Raw genomic sequence first — 18,454 nt, forward strand, 5'->3', positions numbered from 1 at the left:
AGGGGTGGAGGGTTAAAGACTAAGGAAATTCCAGAGGGGATGGGGGTTGGACAGTCAATTTAGTTTCTAGATGTCCTTCAATTCAATATGGATTCAATAAGCTGTTGCTCTCTCTTTCAAAATTTTGAAAGAGAGAGCAACAAATCCATAAGAAAATCACACAGAACTCGAAAGAACCACCACTAGAGTTCAGGTAAGGAATTTTTATCAAAATTCAACAGTAATTTTTCAAAATTTTCGGCTCTATTTCTGTCCCCATACAAACCCGTGTAAATATGCAAATCATGCAAATTACAGTACAGAGGTCAACAAAAAATCAAGCCTCTCATATGTCAAGCTTGGGTTACCTGTGGTGGCAGTCGATGTCTTCTCAATTAAATGGATTTTGAAGTCAAGATTAATTTGAAGTGGTTTTGTGGAATATCAAACTGAAAAAACTTTGATCATTGCTGGCAACAGAGTAAGACCGTGCTATTGCGTGATGATGTAGTAAAATTGGTTCTTGTTATAAAATGAGTCAGAAAAGTTATCAACTGAGAATCAACACCAATCTGCTGTTTACCGTTAGCTACTATTACAGACTCCATGATGTTTAGCTGTCCGGCTGGGAACAGTTCCATGTACATCTACATCTACATTTACTTAGTTGGTAAAATCATTAAGACATCACACCAACTAAGTAGTTCTATTAAACAAAGCCACTGATGGACTGTTAAAACCAGACCTACAACCTTGGTCACAAGGGTTGGAAAAATTCATGTTATATGCATTTTGCACCTCCCCACCCCTGTGCAATGTTGACAAAAACACTTTCATCTAACACAAGTTTTCATTTTGCCATTTTCCAACATTGAAAGGGGGGATTGAATTGGAGATGCTGGCACTTATTCTGTAGGTATTACGGTTATGAGTTTATGTTTTTGACATTTTCCAACACAGTTTGTCCATGGTTGTAGATAAATGTAATGTAAGCTTGATATCACAGTTCCTAAAGTCAAACAAATTCTTTTTTTTTTTTTTTCGCTGTACATCACAACATCAAATTTGACAGCAAATAGCAGGCTTCAGTAATGCAGAAAAATGTAAAGATGACAATGAGTGGATTAAAACTAACCTCTAATGCGCATTTTCTGCAAATAAGCAAACAGTTATAAATTGCAAAAATTAATTGTTAAATGCTTGTTAGTTCTATGGCGAAATCTTGCTCTATATAATTATACCACGCGTCAGATCAGGGCATCAGGCCAGACTGAATTGCATTGGTAATGCTACTGGAAGTGTAACGCTTGCATTCTGTTCACTATACAAACTTTAAGTGAAAGGTGAGTCACCTGGAACTTGTTCTCACTGACTGCTTTTCAATTCCTCTGATATCAGTACCATTTCAATCCACGAAATTAAGCAACAAACAACAGATTTAAGCTTAAAATTGGCTTAAATAGAGAGCGGTGTAATTGTTCCTGAAATGGAAGACGTGGAATTCTAAACTGTTTGACAATCTGTTTTAGGAAACCCTTTTGATAAAGGGGTGTAAATACTGAAGTCCCAAAAAACTAAAGGCAACCCTTTCATCACCCATAAATGTAATGGAAAACCATGAATGTAATACCAGCCATAAGTGTGATAAAACTGATAATTTGACCATAAATGTAATAGTGACCCTAAATGTAATAACTTTTCCACAAATGTAATAAATCCACTAATGATAAATGTAATAACATTCCAAGGGACCACAAACCCTAACATACATGTAAGTAAAATCAAGGGATCACAACGAGCTGATATAATGCCCACTTTCATCATATTATGGCACTTTCTGAGAGTGTGCAAACAGGTATAAATCACAAAAATTAATTGGCAATAAAGGTTGAATTGCACCAAATCAAATTTTATTTGCAAAGTTACCAGTGAAAATGTATCCTGACTACTTGATCTAGCATTTTGCTTGCATAACACTTGGCAGTGGATTTCTTTGCACTAAATAAGTGACACATGAAAAGCTAAGCAAAGGGTCTTTGATATAATACATGTAGGTCTCCGTTTTCATAGTGGGTCTTTGTTTTCATAGTGGGTCCTCCGTTTTCACGGTGGGTCTTCGTTTTTGTGGTGGGTCCTTCGTTTTCTTGATGGGTTTTTGTTTTCGTGGTGAGTCTCCGTTTTCGTAGTGGGTCCTTCATTATCATAGTGGGTCCTTCATTTTCGTAGTGGGTCCTTCGTTTTCATGGTGGGTCTTTGTTTTCCTGGTGAGTCTTTGTTTTTGTTTTGAATTGCCTGTTTAGCGGGTTAAATGAATGGAAACAGAAGTCACAGTTAACTAGAGAATGTTGGTCTGTAAACAAACACCTACTGTAGAAAGAACGTTCAGCTATTTAATCAGCTTAGTGAATAACAGTTTATTTATCTTACATGGATGTAAATGATTATGTTGCTTGGGTCCTCTGTGGTATGAGTTAATTGACAGTAAATTAAAAATAACAAAGAGAACTTAGCATTGATGCAGAGCCTGAATAATGAAATTAATTTTTGCAAACCAAAGCGAATTTTCCTTTGGGCGAGTGAGAAGATTTTCATGAATACAAATCGAATGGGAGCTTTAAAATTGCTTACAGGCCAAAATTCAAGCTTGTTCTTTTGGTTACATTTTGAATTCATGCTGAGTTAACGTCAAACATGACATAACAGTCATACTGAACAAAAATCTTGTGCAACAAATCACATTTATTTTACATGTATATATTTTAAGTAATGTATTATAATATAGTAGTATACATGACCCTACAAGCTTTGTCACTTTGATACTTACTGTATCATGTTGAAATAAAGGTGTTATGTTTATATGTTTATGTTATGATTGACGAGTTAAATTTTAAATCAAGTGTAACACACTTAGGGGGAATGTCATGCATGTTTGAATCCTACCTACCAGCCCCTTAATGGGAACAGAAAGCATTTAAACTTAGTTGAGTGATTCAAATGGGAAAACCTAAGTAATAGATAGTCACTAAATCCATTTGAAATGGTTCTTCACAATCAAGTCAATAAAGAAACAACTGTTCTCTGATGTTACGAGCAAACTTTCTTGGTTTGCTCGAATATTTGTGGGGAGGAATGCAACTCGTGCGAGCGTTGGGTCTTGAGTGTGCAAGCTTGATATGCGAAGCCGCAAGCCACCCGCACTACCCACAGCTCGTGGCTTCACCGCCCACCACTTGCATGTCACACTTGCAGTCACATGATGTAGTATTTTCACAACAAGTGAATAAGGAAAACAGTGATATGTAGTCCATATCATGTGCAACAGTAGTCACAAGCCGTCTGGCATGTTTGTAATTCAATACACTGACGTTTCAACTAAGTTTTGCACTAATATTTTGATGAACCTCCATTAAGTGGCCAACCCCTATCAAGTGCATGGCAACCTCCCAATTCCCTGAGGGTGGTCGCTTAATAGGGGTTTGACTTTTTATTTATCATATGACTGAGAAAATTATGAACACACACATGTTTATGTGCTCTGGAGTGCAAATTAAGAGTTAACAATAAATTGGCCTGCTCTCAGCCAATTGATCACAATGAAGTAATTTTCTTACTCATATGCTGTAATAAGTGGGGGAACAAAGAGTGTCTCTATACAAGGCAAACCCAAAACCCCCTGGAAAATTTTGTAAGTACGTGGTTCATAACCATGATTTCATGGTGTATGATTGTGCGTTTGGTTAATGTTCAATTCTTTGTAGACTTTTCTCACCATGTTTTCTGTTTGCTGTGGTTTCATTTCCCATGACTAACGGACATAAATATCATGATGGTATATTTGTGTTTTGTATATATTATTTTTAGGTTCTGTTGCTTCAAGTGCACCGGTTTTTGCAAAGGTTAACTTTGCAGAATATATGGATGTTGTAACTGCATCGCTTGCGACAACAGGGCAGGAGTGTGGCAAAAATATTGCTAATGCTACAGACACATTACATTCATTGCTTTCTTCTGAGGAAGGTGCAAAGGAGCTTTCAGAACTGTTTGTGTGAGTATTATTTATATATCTTGCATTGTGTGGGAAATGAATATCTGTTGTGTTGTTTATTCGAGCAAAAGCGCTTTTTTGTTGTCAATTGCAACCAACATGTTGACAGAGCCAAAGGAGCATCTAGTGCACTAGAGTTCTGACGAAAATCACATCTTTCCTATGTAAGCCACTTTAAAACATAGACAAGAAATCTGTATGGAAAGAAAAATGCTGTTTACTTTTTTGGAATATCTCTTTGTTCCAGAGATATTCAAGTTTTTAAAATATGCAAATTAGCTAAGTGATGACATCAAACTCAATTGGATTTTGATCAAATATGATGAACAAATATATCTCAGCCAATCTGAATCAGAAATGTTTGAATCTTGGCAGCAGGATTCTACTAGAGGTGCCCCACAATATGAACAAACATTTTTGTTGCCATGGCAACATACTGGTTCCAGACCTCCCTGATATTAAAAGCTTTTCTGGCTACTTGTAGGGCTCCATATTGATATTTGCCAATGGTACATATACCTGATCTGCATGATCTAGCAAGCATAAAAATATATTAGGTCCAGTTCATTGTCTTGTGTAATGTTTTTGGAGCTGAAAATCAGTAAAATATTAAAATCAGGTTGAAGGGGACTTGAAAAGACTGGGTTGCCATGGGAACTAAAATTTTGTAGCTGCAGGTGTGTTGCATGAAGAACTAATGGCCTACCAAGGTTCGATGGTTTCTGCTGCAAATTGACAGAGGTAGCTCTATTTATATATGTAATGTAATATTTGATTGAGTGTATGACGTCATCAATCCTCTCATTTGCATATTTTACACAGTTCTAAACTTCAATATCTCTGGAACCAATGCAGATATTTGCAAACGGTAAACAGCTTTTTTAATCTTTCGTGGAATTCTATGGGATTAAACTGAAAACTCAAGGGGTAAAACTTTGATCATAGTGCCACTTTAAACCAAACAAATATTTATAACATTGTGTTTAGATACCCTGCAGCAGGGAAGTGTTTTAAAAAAAGTAAATACCCGGCACTCTGACACTGTTATAGAAATTCCATGGAATGACTCATTAATTCATCTTAGAACAGTAGGTCTTTGTTTAGCAATGTCACTGATTTCAAGTATTATTTTAGCTTTGCTGTTGAGGAAATTTTCCAGTTGGGCATGCTATAAGATCTCAATGTTTTGACACTTAGAAAATTTTTGTGCTCTGACTCTGGAGTCAACTCTTATTGAATAATTCTTCCAAAATTACAATTGAGACCCTCTGGGAGTGCTCTATATTTGCTCAGAAATGCCAAGCAATTCTAAATAATGTTTTGGTTTTGTAGTGGACGAATTCTCTTAGCTTTGGCACACTATACAAATCTTGACTTATGGTCTCATTCAAAAAAATAGACACCTGGAAGTCAAGAATTCATAAAAACTCAATTTCCAAGAAAATTATTGTTATTATTTGAAACCTCCCAAGAGTATTTTAGTATTTTGATCTGCGGTCAGAAACACCAAAATTTCCATTTGAACCTGTAGTGCTTGAATTAGTGGTTGTCCAGTTGTCTGAGCCGACTAAAAACTGGTCTGAACAATCAAACCAGGTACTTCCAACAGGTTTTTGAGTTGAAAAAGGAGAGGAGTGTATTAATTATTGAAAAAGGTATTTCCTCAGGAAAAATCTTGAGGTTATTATTTTGGTGTCATGAGTTGTCACACAACCTTGATGCACACAAATGTTGGATAATGGTGCATTTCGTGTGTGTTTTTTGGATACATGTTCCAAAACTGTTCGAACAGTCGGTTTCCTTTCAAATGTGTTGCAAGAGGCAATTTAAAAACAGATAGTTTAACTCAAGAACTATCAACTAACAACAGTCATAATTATTGTCCAACATTATGTTAATTCATATAACAAAGCAGACTTTCATTGTAATTCATTTGTATGATTAGTCTATTCTTTGTCAATGTCTTGAGTGTCACTGTCACACTGGGGGCATTTATTGGAATAGTTGAGCACTTATTTAAAAAATGGCAGTCAGTGGGGAGTAATTATAAAAAAGTTGGTGCTTATTGGATGGTAGACTAAATTGAATCTACTTTGCTTGCAGTCTCTGTAAACCACTTGATAAAGACAGCTTTAATGACGTGGCCACATTTGCAAGTGATTTATCTGGCAATTTTGCTGGTGTTGTTCAATACAACAAGGACAACAGAGCATTCGAGGTAGAGTGAATGACACTTGGCTTACAATCTTTGCAACATCTCTGTGAGCAATTAACCCTGACAATGGTGAATATAGTCTCTCTCCAGTGACATTTGTCACCAATACTGGTACCATGTTGCCTTACATAAACGTAGATTAAAATAATTAACTCTAATAGACTGGTTTACAGTGTTTCATTTAAAATTTAATAGTAGTGTGTTTATCTCAAAGGGTGCAGTGGGTACAAACATAACCATTGACACTCTATGTGATATTATGAACGACAATGACATTGGAGATCCATTAGCACGTTATGCGAAAGTCAACTCATTAATTCTTCAAACATATGGAGCCAACTGCCTTGATTCAAGCTACAACAACTTGATAGCAAGTTTACGGAACACGTCATGGAGCAGCAGTGCATCTGAGGGAGGTAAACATCACTTACAGTGTCTGTTTTTCTCTTTTCCTCTCCTTTCCAAGTGTGGTAAAATGTACAAATTTGTAATGTTTGAATTGTACAAGTAAATAGTATTATTGTTGTTGCCTTTTCATTAAGTATCTAACTGGATTAAAGTCAGTTATAACTTTCACATTTTTCTTTTGTTTCATATAAATGTCAAAAAGAAAATTATAACATAGCCAGTAAATATGTACAATCTAGGAAATTCCATATATTTGTAGATTCTTTGTTGACTGTACAAACATGGATGTAAATCACTTACAGTGGAATGATGCTATTGGCATATTATTGCATCGTTAACTTTCCTCATGAAAAACATAAACACACAACCTTTGTGTTCTTTGTGGAAAATATTCAGACTTACTTGAACAACAACAGATCATCCAAACGTCATAATTATTTCTGGTTCTAATTGAAGAGGTCAGTGCAAAACCATGCTAAGTGACGGTTTGGGTGATAAAAAATTTTTTTCCTCCACAGTGTCTTAATTTTTGCATGTGGTCTACCAGAAAAACATGTATTTTTGTTGCTGGTTTTTGCTTCATTTTTGAGATAATAAAGTATTAAAAAAATCTTGGCTTTTCGTAGCTGTGTCTTTAGGAGTTTATTTGTTGAACAAGAAACAAACAGACTATCTCAAATGAAGGGCCTCATTCTTGGTAAATTGATGGCAAATTATATTTTAAACACTGACCGAGGACTTTTTTCACTCGTTTGCACATTGTTGAAAGAAAATCTACTTGGGTTAAGATAGCTTTTTATGAAGTGGTGTCTTATGTCAATAGGATGCGTAAATGTAGCTTCTGTTTAGTGTTCAAAGTCAAAATCAAATCCCTCAGTATCTTAGCTCTCTTCCTTGTAAGTCAAGAAAATAGCATACAAAGCAGGAATCTGAGAAACGTTTACATTGGTCATTGTGACATGGAACACACATGTGAAATTGATTGGGCGTCAAAGGGAATCGGCAGGTATATTTTGCAGGTTGCAGTTTGCAGGTTGAAATTTAATTCTAACTGGAAAACCGCCGGCACTATAAATAATTAGTAACCTATATACTCATCAGGGGTTCTTACATAAGTAGTTTGCCTCTTTCATGTAGTGAAAACACAATCGATCCGCTATAAGTACCGGTACTTACCGATCAACATGCTGAGACCAGTGAAATCTCTTCAAAGCCATCTGGATGGCTGCTCCACAGATGTTTCCATCAATTCCAGATTTGGCTCGGGTCTTCCCTCAACAATAGAAGATTGCAACGTGGCCAAGTGGTTAGAGTGCCGGACTTGAAATCTGGAGGTCACAGGTTAAAGTCCCACTCTGACCACTTAGCTGGAGTTGTTTCTTGGTAGACCCTAGTTCGACTCGTTGGTCATGCTTGTAAATAGCCAACTGATCTGCCACCTGCCAGTTGGGATTTTTAACCATGTTATGTTCATTTGCATTATTTGTGTCACTATTTGGTTTCATTGGCCCTGAAAAGCCCCATTGGGGGAGTGGTCAATTAAGATATTTACAATCTTTTATTGCCATCACAAATGAAGCAAATAAATAAAGAAATGAAATAATATAAGATTTTAACCGACGGAATATACTAGCACAAGCTCAGTGTGCTTTCATTTTGTTACTCACAGGGAAGAAACCAAATTCAGCAGATATTTCAGATGATATTTCAGATGTTTCTTCAAAAACAGTAATTCATTGCAGGCTTAAAATCATAGGAATAATTATACTCTCCTCCCATTGCTTCGGCCGGTTTGGCACTTAGGTGGAAGCCACCTTACAGAGCGATTGTAAACCGGTCAGTGTAAAACGCAGGCTGCAGACTGCAGACTGCAGACCGGGGGTAAAATGCAGACTGTAGACTGCAGAGCAGGGGTAAAATGCAGACTGAGGGTAGAGGCAGTCTGCAACGCAGACTGAGCCAGTCTGCGTTTTACACTGACCGGATTGTAAACAGTGTTATGTAACAGTCACGGTAAGTCTACCACCTGTATGTTTCTTTTAAGTGCCAGCAGTTTTTCAGTTATAATTAAATTTCAACCTGCAACCTGCAACCTGCAAAATATACCTGCCGAAAGGGAATACTGTTGAGCAGAAAAGAGATGTGATGCCTTAGAGCTCTGTCAACTTACAATATTATTGAAGTGTTCTTTTAAAGTACCTTGCATGCCTGCCTCGCTTGTTGATAGGCATCACAAAACCTTGATAAACCCGTTAGTCATCACCTCGCCACCAACGAACTCACCACCAAGAAACCACGTTGCCACCAGTGAACTTTCCACCAAGTGAAGTCACCTCACCATCAAACAACAACAAAAAGATAAACTAGAGTAAAGTAGTTGAGCTGAATTAGCTGTTCAAAGAAAGTTTGTTTGCTTGTCTGTACGCAAATTACAATGTCAACATGTTGTAGGTGATGTGATATGAGAAGGGTTCCATTGTCAATGGAACATTAATTGAAGGCTAAAATGCATCGCTATTGCAATTCACGAGGGGAGTCCATGTAGGCCTGTCATAATCTTTTGTTTTCAACAATTTGTTAGCATGCTTCAATGTAATCAAGAAATGCACGAACAAATTTGACTGCCTTGTTAGTGAAATGCTGCATATTCAAGATCTTAAACCGGCACTGAATGTACACGCTGATTCTCTTGGTGCTAAAGTATTCATGTAATTAACTTGGCACTCTTTTATGCAAATTTGCCTCAACTTAGCCTCTTCACAAACCACTTTTTATTATTAATTATGTAACCTTAATAATGAGGCAAGACACACCAAAACGTCGGTTTCTATCACCTATATTCCTTGTCTTAAAAATAGATCTGTTGGCAATATTGGATTTTGATGCAGCTATATAATTATGTACACAATATATCAGGACTTTCCAAGAGACAATTGTGCAAGGAATATGTTGGAAGAAAAGTCAACAACGTGTCAGAGTTTAATTTGTGCCGAAATTTTGCTTTTGCGTGTACTCCCTCCCTCTTCGCCAGAGTAATAACTGCCTTGAGCCTGCAATCCAATTGAAACCTAGTACCTGGTCAGCAGTCAACTTTAAAAAAAACAAGATAGCTTGGTGGGCTCTTGACCTGAGCTTGTGATGTAGTCATGCGATACTGGTCAGAGGATACCTTGCCTTGACAGCTGTCAGTTAATTGTAACATGTATGTCCAATATCAAAGATGTACCTATGATAATGGTGCTACTCTCTTATTTTTGTTTTGGCATACGGACAGATGGACGTGCATACGTACATGTATGGACAGTCACCTGACAACCAAAAATTTTGAGATCGATGGGTTATCAAATGATGTACAAGGTACTGCGTTTTCCTCACGCAGGAGGTCCACTATGATTGATGACTCTCAATAGTGGGAAACCATAGCTTTCTAGAATCCAACTATACTTTTTTGAGAACTGGCTGTGCTGTTATTGCTTCACTGTTTCGTTTGCATTTATGTAAGTGTTTCATAAGGCTTCAGCTAAACGATCAAATAACTTCATCCAACATCGTGTTTGACAAACAATGTTTGTTTTGGAACCCAATGTTTCATGAGTGGTTTTGAATATTTAGACAGGACTTAATAGAAGGAAAAAAAAGAATACAAAAGGAAACCACACTAAATTGTTATTGATCATGACTTTTTCAGATTTGGTGGCACCTCCATAGGGGGCTGGTGGCTCTTTAAGTTATCATGGTAGGTGGATTTGTACGAAAAATGCGAAAGATCTTTTTTTTTGTCGAGGAAAAGGTTGTTGTTATTCATCGTGGTAGATGCAATAATATAGTGTATTATTGTTTGTCTCATGATGTAGTCACTTGAGATGTAGATCGTGACGTTTCGACTGCTTACTGCTAGTCTTCTTCAGGCGATAAGGTCAACTGATTGCACAGTATCATTTATATTACAAAGGTCGGCTGTGATTGGTGCATTTCGATCCTCCTATTGTTCCATTGTTCCGGCGAGTAGCTGTTCCCTCAGTGGTCCGCTGTTGTACTGTTCTCCTGTTGTTGTGTTTCTTGATCATGGGCATCCATGCTTCAGGAATTTCAATTCCACTATCCCTGTTGATGTTATTAGGGTGAAGTCTTATGTGAATAGCTTCCTTGACCCTATGTGTGTACCAGTGAGGATCTCGATCAATAAACTTGACCTCATTCCAGATAGTCGTATATCCCTGTCGTGTTCTTTGATCCTCTCCTGCATAGATCTCCCTGTTTCCCCGATGTAGACTTTGCCGCACTCACAGGGAATCCTGTAGACAACACCATCTTGTTTAGCCGGGTTGACGGTGTCCTTTGGTCGCAATAAGTGTGACCGAAGTGTCGTGTTGAACTTAAAGACGGTGCGAATGCCTTGTTGTTCTAGGCAGCGGCAGAGAGACCCCGAAACTCCTTGGACATAAGGTAAAACGGCGGTGGATTTAGATTCTGCGACAGGCTCTCTTCTTGTGGTTGTTCGTGCCTTGGTGATGTTCTGTACAAAAGAGGAGTGATATTGGTTAGAAACAAGTACAGATGACAGATGTTTCTTCTCTTCAGCGATTACTGATGGTTTGGTCACGAGACATTTAGCCCGGTCATACAGACACTTCACAATACCGCGTTTTACTGACTGAGGGTGGTGTGAATCATATGCTAGGTACTGATCAGTATGTGTTGGTTTCCTGTAGACACTGGTGGTAAGGCGGCCATCAGGTTCTCTATAAACTGACATGTCAAGAAAGGTGATCTCGCTGTTATTCTCGATCTTCATGGTGAAACGGATTGATGGATGTTGACTGTTCAGGTGTTGCAGAAAGACGTCAACTCTATCCCAATCCAGGATGGTGAAAGTATCATCTACGTAGTGTTTCCAGATCTTAGGCTTGCAAGGTGCAGACTCTATAGCTTGTTCTTCAAATATCTCCATGTAGAGATTAGCAATAACTGCGGATACAGGGCTCCCCATAGCTGTGCCGTCTCGTTGTTCATAAATCGATCCGTTGTACTGGAAGTACGTAGATCTTAATACGACTTCCAAGAGGTCCGCGATTTGAACTGGTGTAAGTGTCGTGCGGTCAGTCAGGCCTGCGTTGTTCTCCATTTTTTGTAGCGCGGCTTGTACAGCTCTTGATAGGTACGTTGGTAAACAGTGACTCTACATCGAAAGACACCATGATCTTGTGGTCCTGGATCTCTTCACTGGCGATGGTGGAGGCAAAGTCAGTTGAGTTCTTCACTGTGTCGTCTGTACGACCGGGCTAAACGTCTCGTGACCAAACCACCAGTAATCGCTGTAGAGAAGAAACATCTGTCATCTGTGCTTGTTTCTAACGGATATCCCTCCTCTTTTGTACAGAAGATCACCAAGGCACGAGCAACCACAAGAAGAGAGCCTGTTGCGGAATTTAAATCCACCGCCATTTTACCTTATGTCCAAGGAGTTTCGGAGTCTTTCCGCCGCTGCCTAGAACAACAAGGCATTCGCACCGTCTTTAAGTTCGACACGACACTTCGGTCACACTTAGTGCGACCAAAGGACACCGTCAACCCAGCTAAACAAGATGGTGTTGTCTACAGGATTCCCTGTGAGCATGGCAAAGTCTACATCGGGGAAACAGGGAGATCTATGCAGGAGAAGATCAAAGAACACGACAGGGATATACGACTCGCCCGTACCCAGACCTCTGCCGTTTCTGAACACACCCACGAGACCGGCCACTATCCTATCTGGAATAAGGTCAAGTTTATTGATCGAGATCCTCACTGGTACACACGTAAGGTCAAGGAAGCTATTCACATAAGACTTCACCCTAATAACATCAACAGGGATAGTGGAATTGAAATTCCTGAAGCATGGATACCCATGATCAAGAAACACAACAACAGGAGAACGGTACAACAGCGGACCACTGAGGGAACAGCTACTCGCTGGAACAATGGAGCAATAGGAGAATCGAAATGCACCAATCACAGCTGACCTTTTTGTGATATAAATGATACTGTGCAATCAGTCGACCTTATCGCCTGAAGAAGACTAGGAGTAAGCGGTCGAAACGTCGCGATCTACACCTCAAGTGACTACATCGTGAGACAAACAATAATACACTATATTATCTTTCTTTTTGCTGACTGAGACTGTGATAAATATTTTGCAAAAAGAATGGAGAAAAAAAGCTTTTTTACTTTTTGAGATAAAGAGAAAAAACTATTGTTGAATCTCATTAACCTCTTATGGCATGTTCACACCTCTAAAATTAACCACCAGTTGTAACATGTAATACAAATTGCGGTGTGATATTTGTGCACGCGAACTGTTCTCAATCTGGTTGTTTCATCGCAAGTTAGCTTTTGTTCTTGTGAAATTTTATTTATGTCAGGACGAAAACGCAAGAAAACCTCTTGCCCATTTTCGTCTTCGAAGAAGCTGAAGAGGCAAAAATCTGGTGGAACCCACAGGTTCAGCGTCGAACAAGATCTTTGGCTCTGAGTGACTGTGAGTCGCACTGTAACCAAGAAGAATGGTTGAAGGAACCCGAGGACACAAGTCCTGCCAATGAAGCTGAAGGACAAAATACAACAATTGTTAGTCGTACAAAATTGCTGGAGAACGGACGCGATTCCAAAACTTCCGCAAGAGAGTCAAGCGCAGATGTAGATGTAGACGATGTAGACCTCGAGATTTCCTCTTTTTGGTTTAAGAGGCATGGTTTCAAAAAATGTCCAGAGAACAAAGAAGCCTAAACTCGAGCAACAATACCAATGCTGCCGATGTTAACTTCTATAGTAAGTAAAAGAAATCATGGCAGTTTAAATACAAACCTGTATAAAGCACTCAGTAGTTTGTTGGTTCTCGAACGATTTCACTGCGACGGGTTTCCGTGCCAGAATTGAAAACGTCTGTTTATTTCAAGTTGTCATAACCCATTGTTGTGGTAAATTGACCCATGCCAACATCTGTCAGTCCGGAGGGGATTTTTAACACCTAATCACTCCAATCTCATAAAAGGTTTTTCATCTTTTTCTCGATAAAATAAAACTGCATATAAGGATGAACATTGTTAGTTTGTTTATGCACATCTTCTGATGGAACTGGCTGAAAATCGGCAGGTATGTTCCAGGATACCTCCTTCAAAAAATTGCCCTGATTAGCATAAGAAACATATGGTCTTAAGAACTGATTCAAGCTCTGGGCATTTTCATTTCGTATAACTCCGATGCTGCGAATAATCTGAATTTTGGAGAGAAAATTATCAAATTGAAAAATATGCCTAAAAATTGGAAAAGAAGGAAGGTTACCCTCCATGGCAGAATCAAAATAGAGAAAACTCTAGGTTTGTTGAAGCTAATTTATAACACCTCTGTGCTCGAGATCCCAGATTCTCGTGTCAAAGAAATAAACAAACTTTCAATTTTATATGGGAAGGAAAACTGGCCAAAATAAAAAGTGACATAATAAGTGACATAAGTGACATAAGTCAAGGAGGGTTGAGAATGATGGATTTTGATATCATGAATAAAGCTCTGAAAATTGCTTGGATCAAGAGAATCACCGGACACGTTCACCCAGCATGGAAAACAATACTGGAGTTCACTGCTGCCAAATATGGCGGTTTGTCTTTTCTAAGAGAATGTCAGTACAATATCAAACATCTCAGCCTCGATAACCTTCCACTTTTTTACCACATGCTACTTTTTTAAAAGAAGACTGCCTTCGTCTCACTGGACGAGCTCACTCGCAAAATGAACATCAATCTTCTGTTTACACTGTACTATGGCTTCATCGCTGCCATTCCTACAGAATGGAAAAAAATATTAAATCAAAACAACTTGCGCCAAAATGCCCCATTTGATGACCTTCCGTCAACCCGTGTAGCCCACACTACACTTCTAAGTAACAACGTAAGTCCACCGACATCAGAGAATAGAATTCTAAATTACGGTTTCTCCAAAGAAAGCATCCACAAAGTGTACTCATTGCCTTTCTTAATACCAAAGATTCAAAATTAATTGCCTTCCAGTTTGAAATAATAGACCACATTTTACCTTCCAAATCCAGCCTTTTTCAAGCTGGCACTACTGAAAGCAACATTTGTTCCTTATGTGCCACTGGAAAACAAACAATAAACCACCTACTGTACCACTGTATTGTATCTTAGGCTTTCTGGGATAGATTCACCAACTGGTGGTACCAGAAATTTAAACAAGTGGTCATTTTGACTGAATCTAACGTCCTATACGGTTGGTATAATAACATCAAAAATAAACAGGCATTTAATGTCACTCTTCTTATTGAAAAATTCCATATCTTCTCGATAAGTTCATGTGATGGCAACTTATGTTTTGAAGGCTTAATTCTTCTCCGCCTCCAAGACAAACTTGATATTTTAAAGCAAAGTTATACCGCCCAAAGAAAGCTGCATAAATTCTTGTACATCTGGGGAAAATTACAGATAAATTTCACTAGTCCACTTTGTCCGTTTCTTTTCACTCTCTCTTATTGTTGCTCTTTTCTTTAAGCCAGCCATAGTCTTGTTCGTAGCTGTTGATTTTATTGGATAATAAAACAGAATGGTAATTGCTACCATAATGTAAATAGTGCAAGTTAAGTATATAAGTGGCGCAGGCTTATATTTGTAGCACATCTCTTTGTAAGTAATGTAAATAGTGTAGTATTGTTGTGTAAGCATTGTAAGTAGTGTAAGTTCTGTAAACTGTTTGAGAAGGTTTAAATAATAATAATTAAAAAAAAAGTTCTTGCCCAAGAAAAAAATGTGGCCCATTTGCCAAGCGTTGCCTTTGTCAAAGGTTGGAAAGTGAGAACTGATTTTAGAGTGATAAAATATGTCTTGCATCAACTGCCACTTTCTCCTGTGCGTGAGGCGAAAAGACCCTTCTTAGCATGCATTGCGATGACGCTCAGTGGACATTTTGTTGGTTTGATGGCCAGGTAATCTGCAATATAAGTAAGAGGAAGTGGGTTTTTGGAGGTTATTGACACAGGGAGCCCCACAGGTAATGGCTAACAAGTAGCAATCGATTATAACAGGAATTTTATTTCAAATCTGCAGGATTTGTAGTGTTTTGAACTTCTGGGATCAGGAGACAGAACCCTAACCTTGAAAGCCTTGTGAAATCAACATTTCACTCTGCCATAAGTCAAATGAGCATCTCTGTGATAGCGCAGTCTTGTGAAAGCAACATTTAAGGTTACTGTAGACCTTCAGGGGTGCCTTCCGGAAAATGCTTTCTTTAGGCACTGCTTTAAAGAAAACACAGCAAACTATATATCATGGTAAAGCTAATAAACTGTAGAATCCAAACATGACGATATATTGTGCTATTTTCCTTTTGATAGGCATGCGCAAGCCTAAAAATGTAAAAATGACCGTACTTGCTAAACTGAATTACCAGCCTTTGTGTTAACGCGGACATCCAAACTGACTGGACATTGTCCATCAGGGGATGATGGGCTAACAAAGGGTGTGAGGCTTTTTCGATATTTCTATTGGTTGCTTACAAAATCTCTTTCAAAGTTGGACAATAGAAAATTTTCTGACTGCTGTTACTCAATGGGACGTCACAGGAAAAATATTTTGATTTTCGCAAAAGCCTCACACCCTTTGGTGCACTAATATCTGATGAACATTTTGACCAAGTTTCATTGAAGTCCGATAAATCTTCATACCCTATTAATTCATTTGAATAGAGGTAATTCATGCAAAAATAAACCTTGAGTTTTTGGCCTCGAAAGAAATTCACAGTTTTCACACCTCGCTGAAGCAATTGTCAATGTGGCCATGCCACCAACCAATGAAATGCAGCTTTAAACTTCCCAGCAGGCTACAGTAATGCTTCCCGGGAATGAATGTGCAATGTTTACATTTACAGTATATCTTTATATCTTACATCGTCTGCTGTGAAACATTCAGCATCTAAACCGAATCAGCAGATAACTGGGTAAAGAAGGAAAACGGAAAAAAGAGGAATGCTAGCGGAATAACCTTGAACAGACCTACTTGGCGAGACGAGTTGAGTGCTGACATTTAAACATTCAAAAAAAAACTAAGCACGCAATTCATTGGCCTGTTTGTTTTAGTAGAATATGGAAAAACACTCTATAAAGCAGGGCAAAGGAGCGTTTTTGAGAAGCTCCCTTATCAGATATCAGCGATTGAATTGGTCGGTAATTCCGCGGCAATCAACTTTTGTGCTACAAGAAGCTAGAGCAGGGCATCGACGAAACATTCGCTTGCAATTTGTGCTTGCGTTCAAATGTGGGAATGCGAAGCACCTAGTCTACATGTATCACTTAAGAGACAAAAACAATCAACAAAAGTGAAGATTTCTCTGCGAGAAATTGCAAGACGTAATGGATAAACAAAAGAAGCGAAATACGACTCCGCGGATGAGATCAGTTGTCACATTTTAATTGGCTTATCACAGTTTGCGGTTGATTGACTCGTTTTACATGTAAGAATTAACGTTTTTGTGGATAACTCGTTCACGTTTTAAGTTTTTGATATAATTTTTTTTGGAAAATTCAGATAAAGTAAAAGTCTTTTTGGACAAAATAGGCACTTGGAGGTCTACAGTAACCTTAACTGTTTCTCAGGAGAAAAGAGCATCTTTGAGGTCACCTGCTGATGTGAAATCAACATATGTGTTTTTCTTTTTTTGACAGTGAAATCAACATCTCTCTGCGCTTTCACGTTGACGTGAAATCAACATTTAACTGTACTGTTTGAGTGAAATGAGCACCCCTTGTCAGGCATTCTCGTGATATCAACATTTAACTGTTTCTTGAGTGAAAAAGCATCTTTGAGGTCACCTGTTGACGTGAAATCAACACGTTAGTGTTTGTTTAAGTGAAATCAACATTTCTAAACTTCGCATTGATGTGAAATCAACATTTAACTGTTTACTTTGAATGAAATCAACATCTCTGTGGTCACGTATTCTCGCAAAATCAACATTTTAGTTTTTGAAGTGAGTCAACATCTTTGAGCCTACGTGTTCTCGTGAAATCAACATTTTGCTGTTTGTCAAGTGAAATGAACATCTCTGTGGTCAAATGTTCTCATGAACTCAACATTTTAGTGTTTTGAAGTGAAATCAACATTTTTGAGCTCACACATTAATTTTGCGTGAAATCAACATTTAGTTGTTTCTGAAGTGAAATCAACATCTTTGAGCTTACGTGTTCTCTTGAAATGAACATTTTTCTGTTTGTCCAGTGAAATCGACATCTCTGAGTTTACACGTTCTCATGAAATGAACATTTCGCTGTATCTCTGAGGTCATGCGTTCTTGTGAAATAAACATCTTTGCGGTCACCTGTTGACGTGAAATCAACATTTAAGTGAGAAAAAAATCTTTCCGGTCAGACGTTGACTTTCAACAAGTAAACACCTAAAGACACTCTCAGGAAAAATCAAGTTTTTTGCATACATTATATCTCAAACACAAAGTAAAAACTAGCAGGAAAAATACAGGACCATGTTTTACATTGGAGACCACATGCAAAAATTCAGGCACTTTAGAGAAAAAACAATTTCACACAAAATCGTCACCTAGCATGGTTTTGCACTGAACCCTTCAAAATTGTAATTGATGTTATCGGTGATTTATCCAGTGGATAGTGTTATCCAGCCTTCAAACAATGCTGCGGCATGCCATGAATCACACCTTATACATCTTAATCTGCTGACTGTGAAACCCTACCTATACCTTGGCACATACCTGTATAGCCCCCCCCCCCCCTTGCTGGTTGTTCATCCCAGCAT

At 38.2% G+C, this 18,454-nt stretch overlaps 2 protein-coding genes and 1 pseudogene across 4 annotated transcripts in view; 1 reads left to right on the plus strand and 2 right to left on the minus strand.

The window, feature by feature from the left end:
* LOC145492341 (putative serine protease K12H4.7) overlaps window positions 1-18,454 on the plus strand; it is a 125,390-nt gene that overhangs the window by 27,954 nt on the left and 78,982 nt on the right. For all 3 annotated transcript variants that reach the window (XM_081471782.1, XM_081471781.1, XM_081471780.1), the window contains exons 3-5: window positions 3,841-4,024; window positions 6,128-6,242; window positions 6,454-6,655. In XM_081471782.1, coding sequence (XP_081327908.1) covers window positions 3,841-4,024; window positions 6,128-6,242; window positions 6,454-6,655 — 501 coding nt within the window. The remainder of the gene's footprint in view (window positions 1-3,840; window positions 4,025-6,127; window positions 6,243-6,453; window positions 6,656-18,454) is intronic.
* LOC145492299 (uncharacterized) overlaps window positions 10,354-18,454 on the minus strand; it is an 83,125-nt gene continuing 75,024 nt past the window's right edge. The window contains exon 2 of the mRNA XM_081471717.1: window positions 10,354-10,799. Within this exon, the coding sequence (XP_081327843.1) occupies window positions 10,592-10,799 (208 nt within the window). The 3' untranslated portion in view covers window positions 10,354-10,591. The remainder of the gene's footprint in view (window positions 10,800-18,454) is intronic.
* LOC145492445 (uncharacterized) lies at window positions 10,798-11,848 on the minus strand (annotated as a pseudogene).

This window comes from Orbicella franksi, chromosome 7 (assembly GCF_964199315.1).
Source record: "Orbicella franksi chromosome 7, jaOrbFran1.1, whole genome shotgun sequence".
NCBI lineage: Eukaryota > Metazoa > Cnidaria > Anthozoa > Scleractinia > Merulinidae > Orbicella > Orbicella franksi.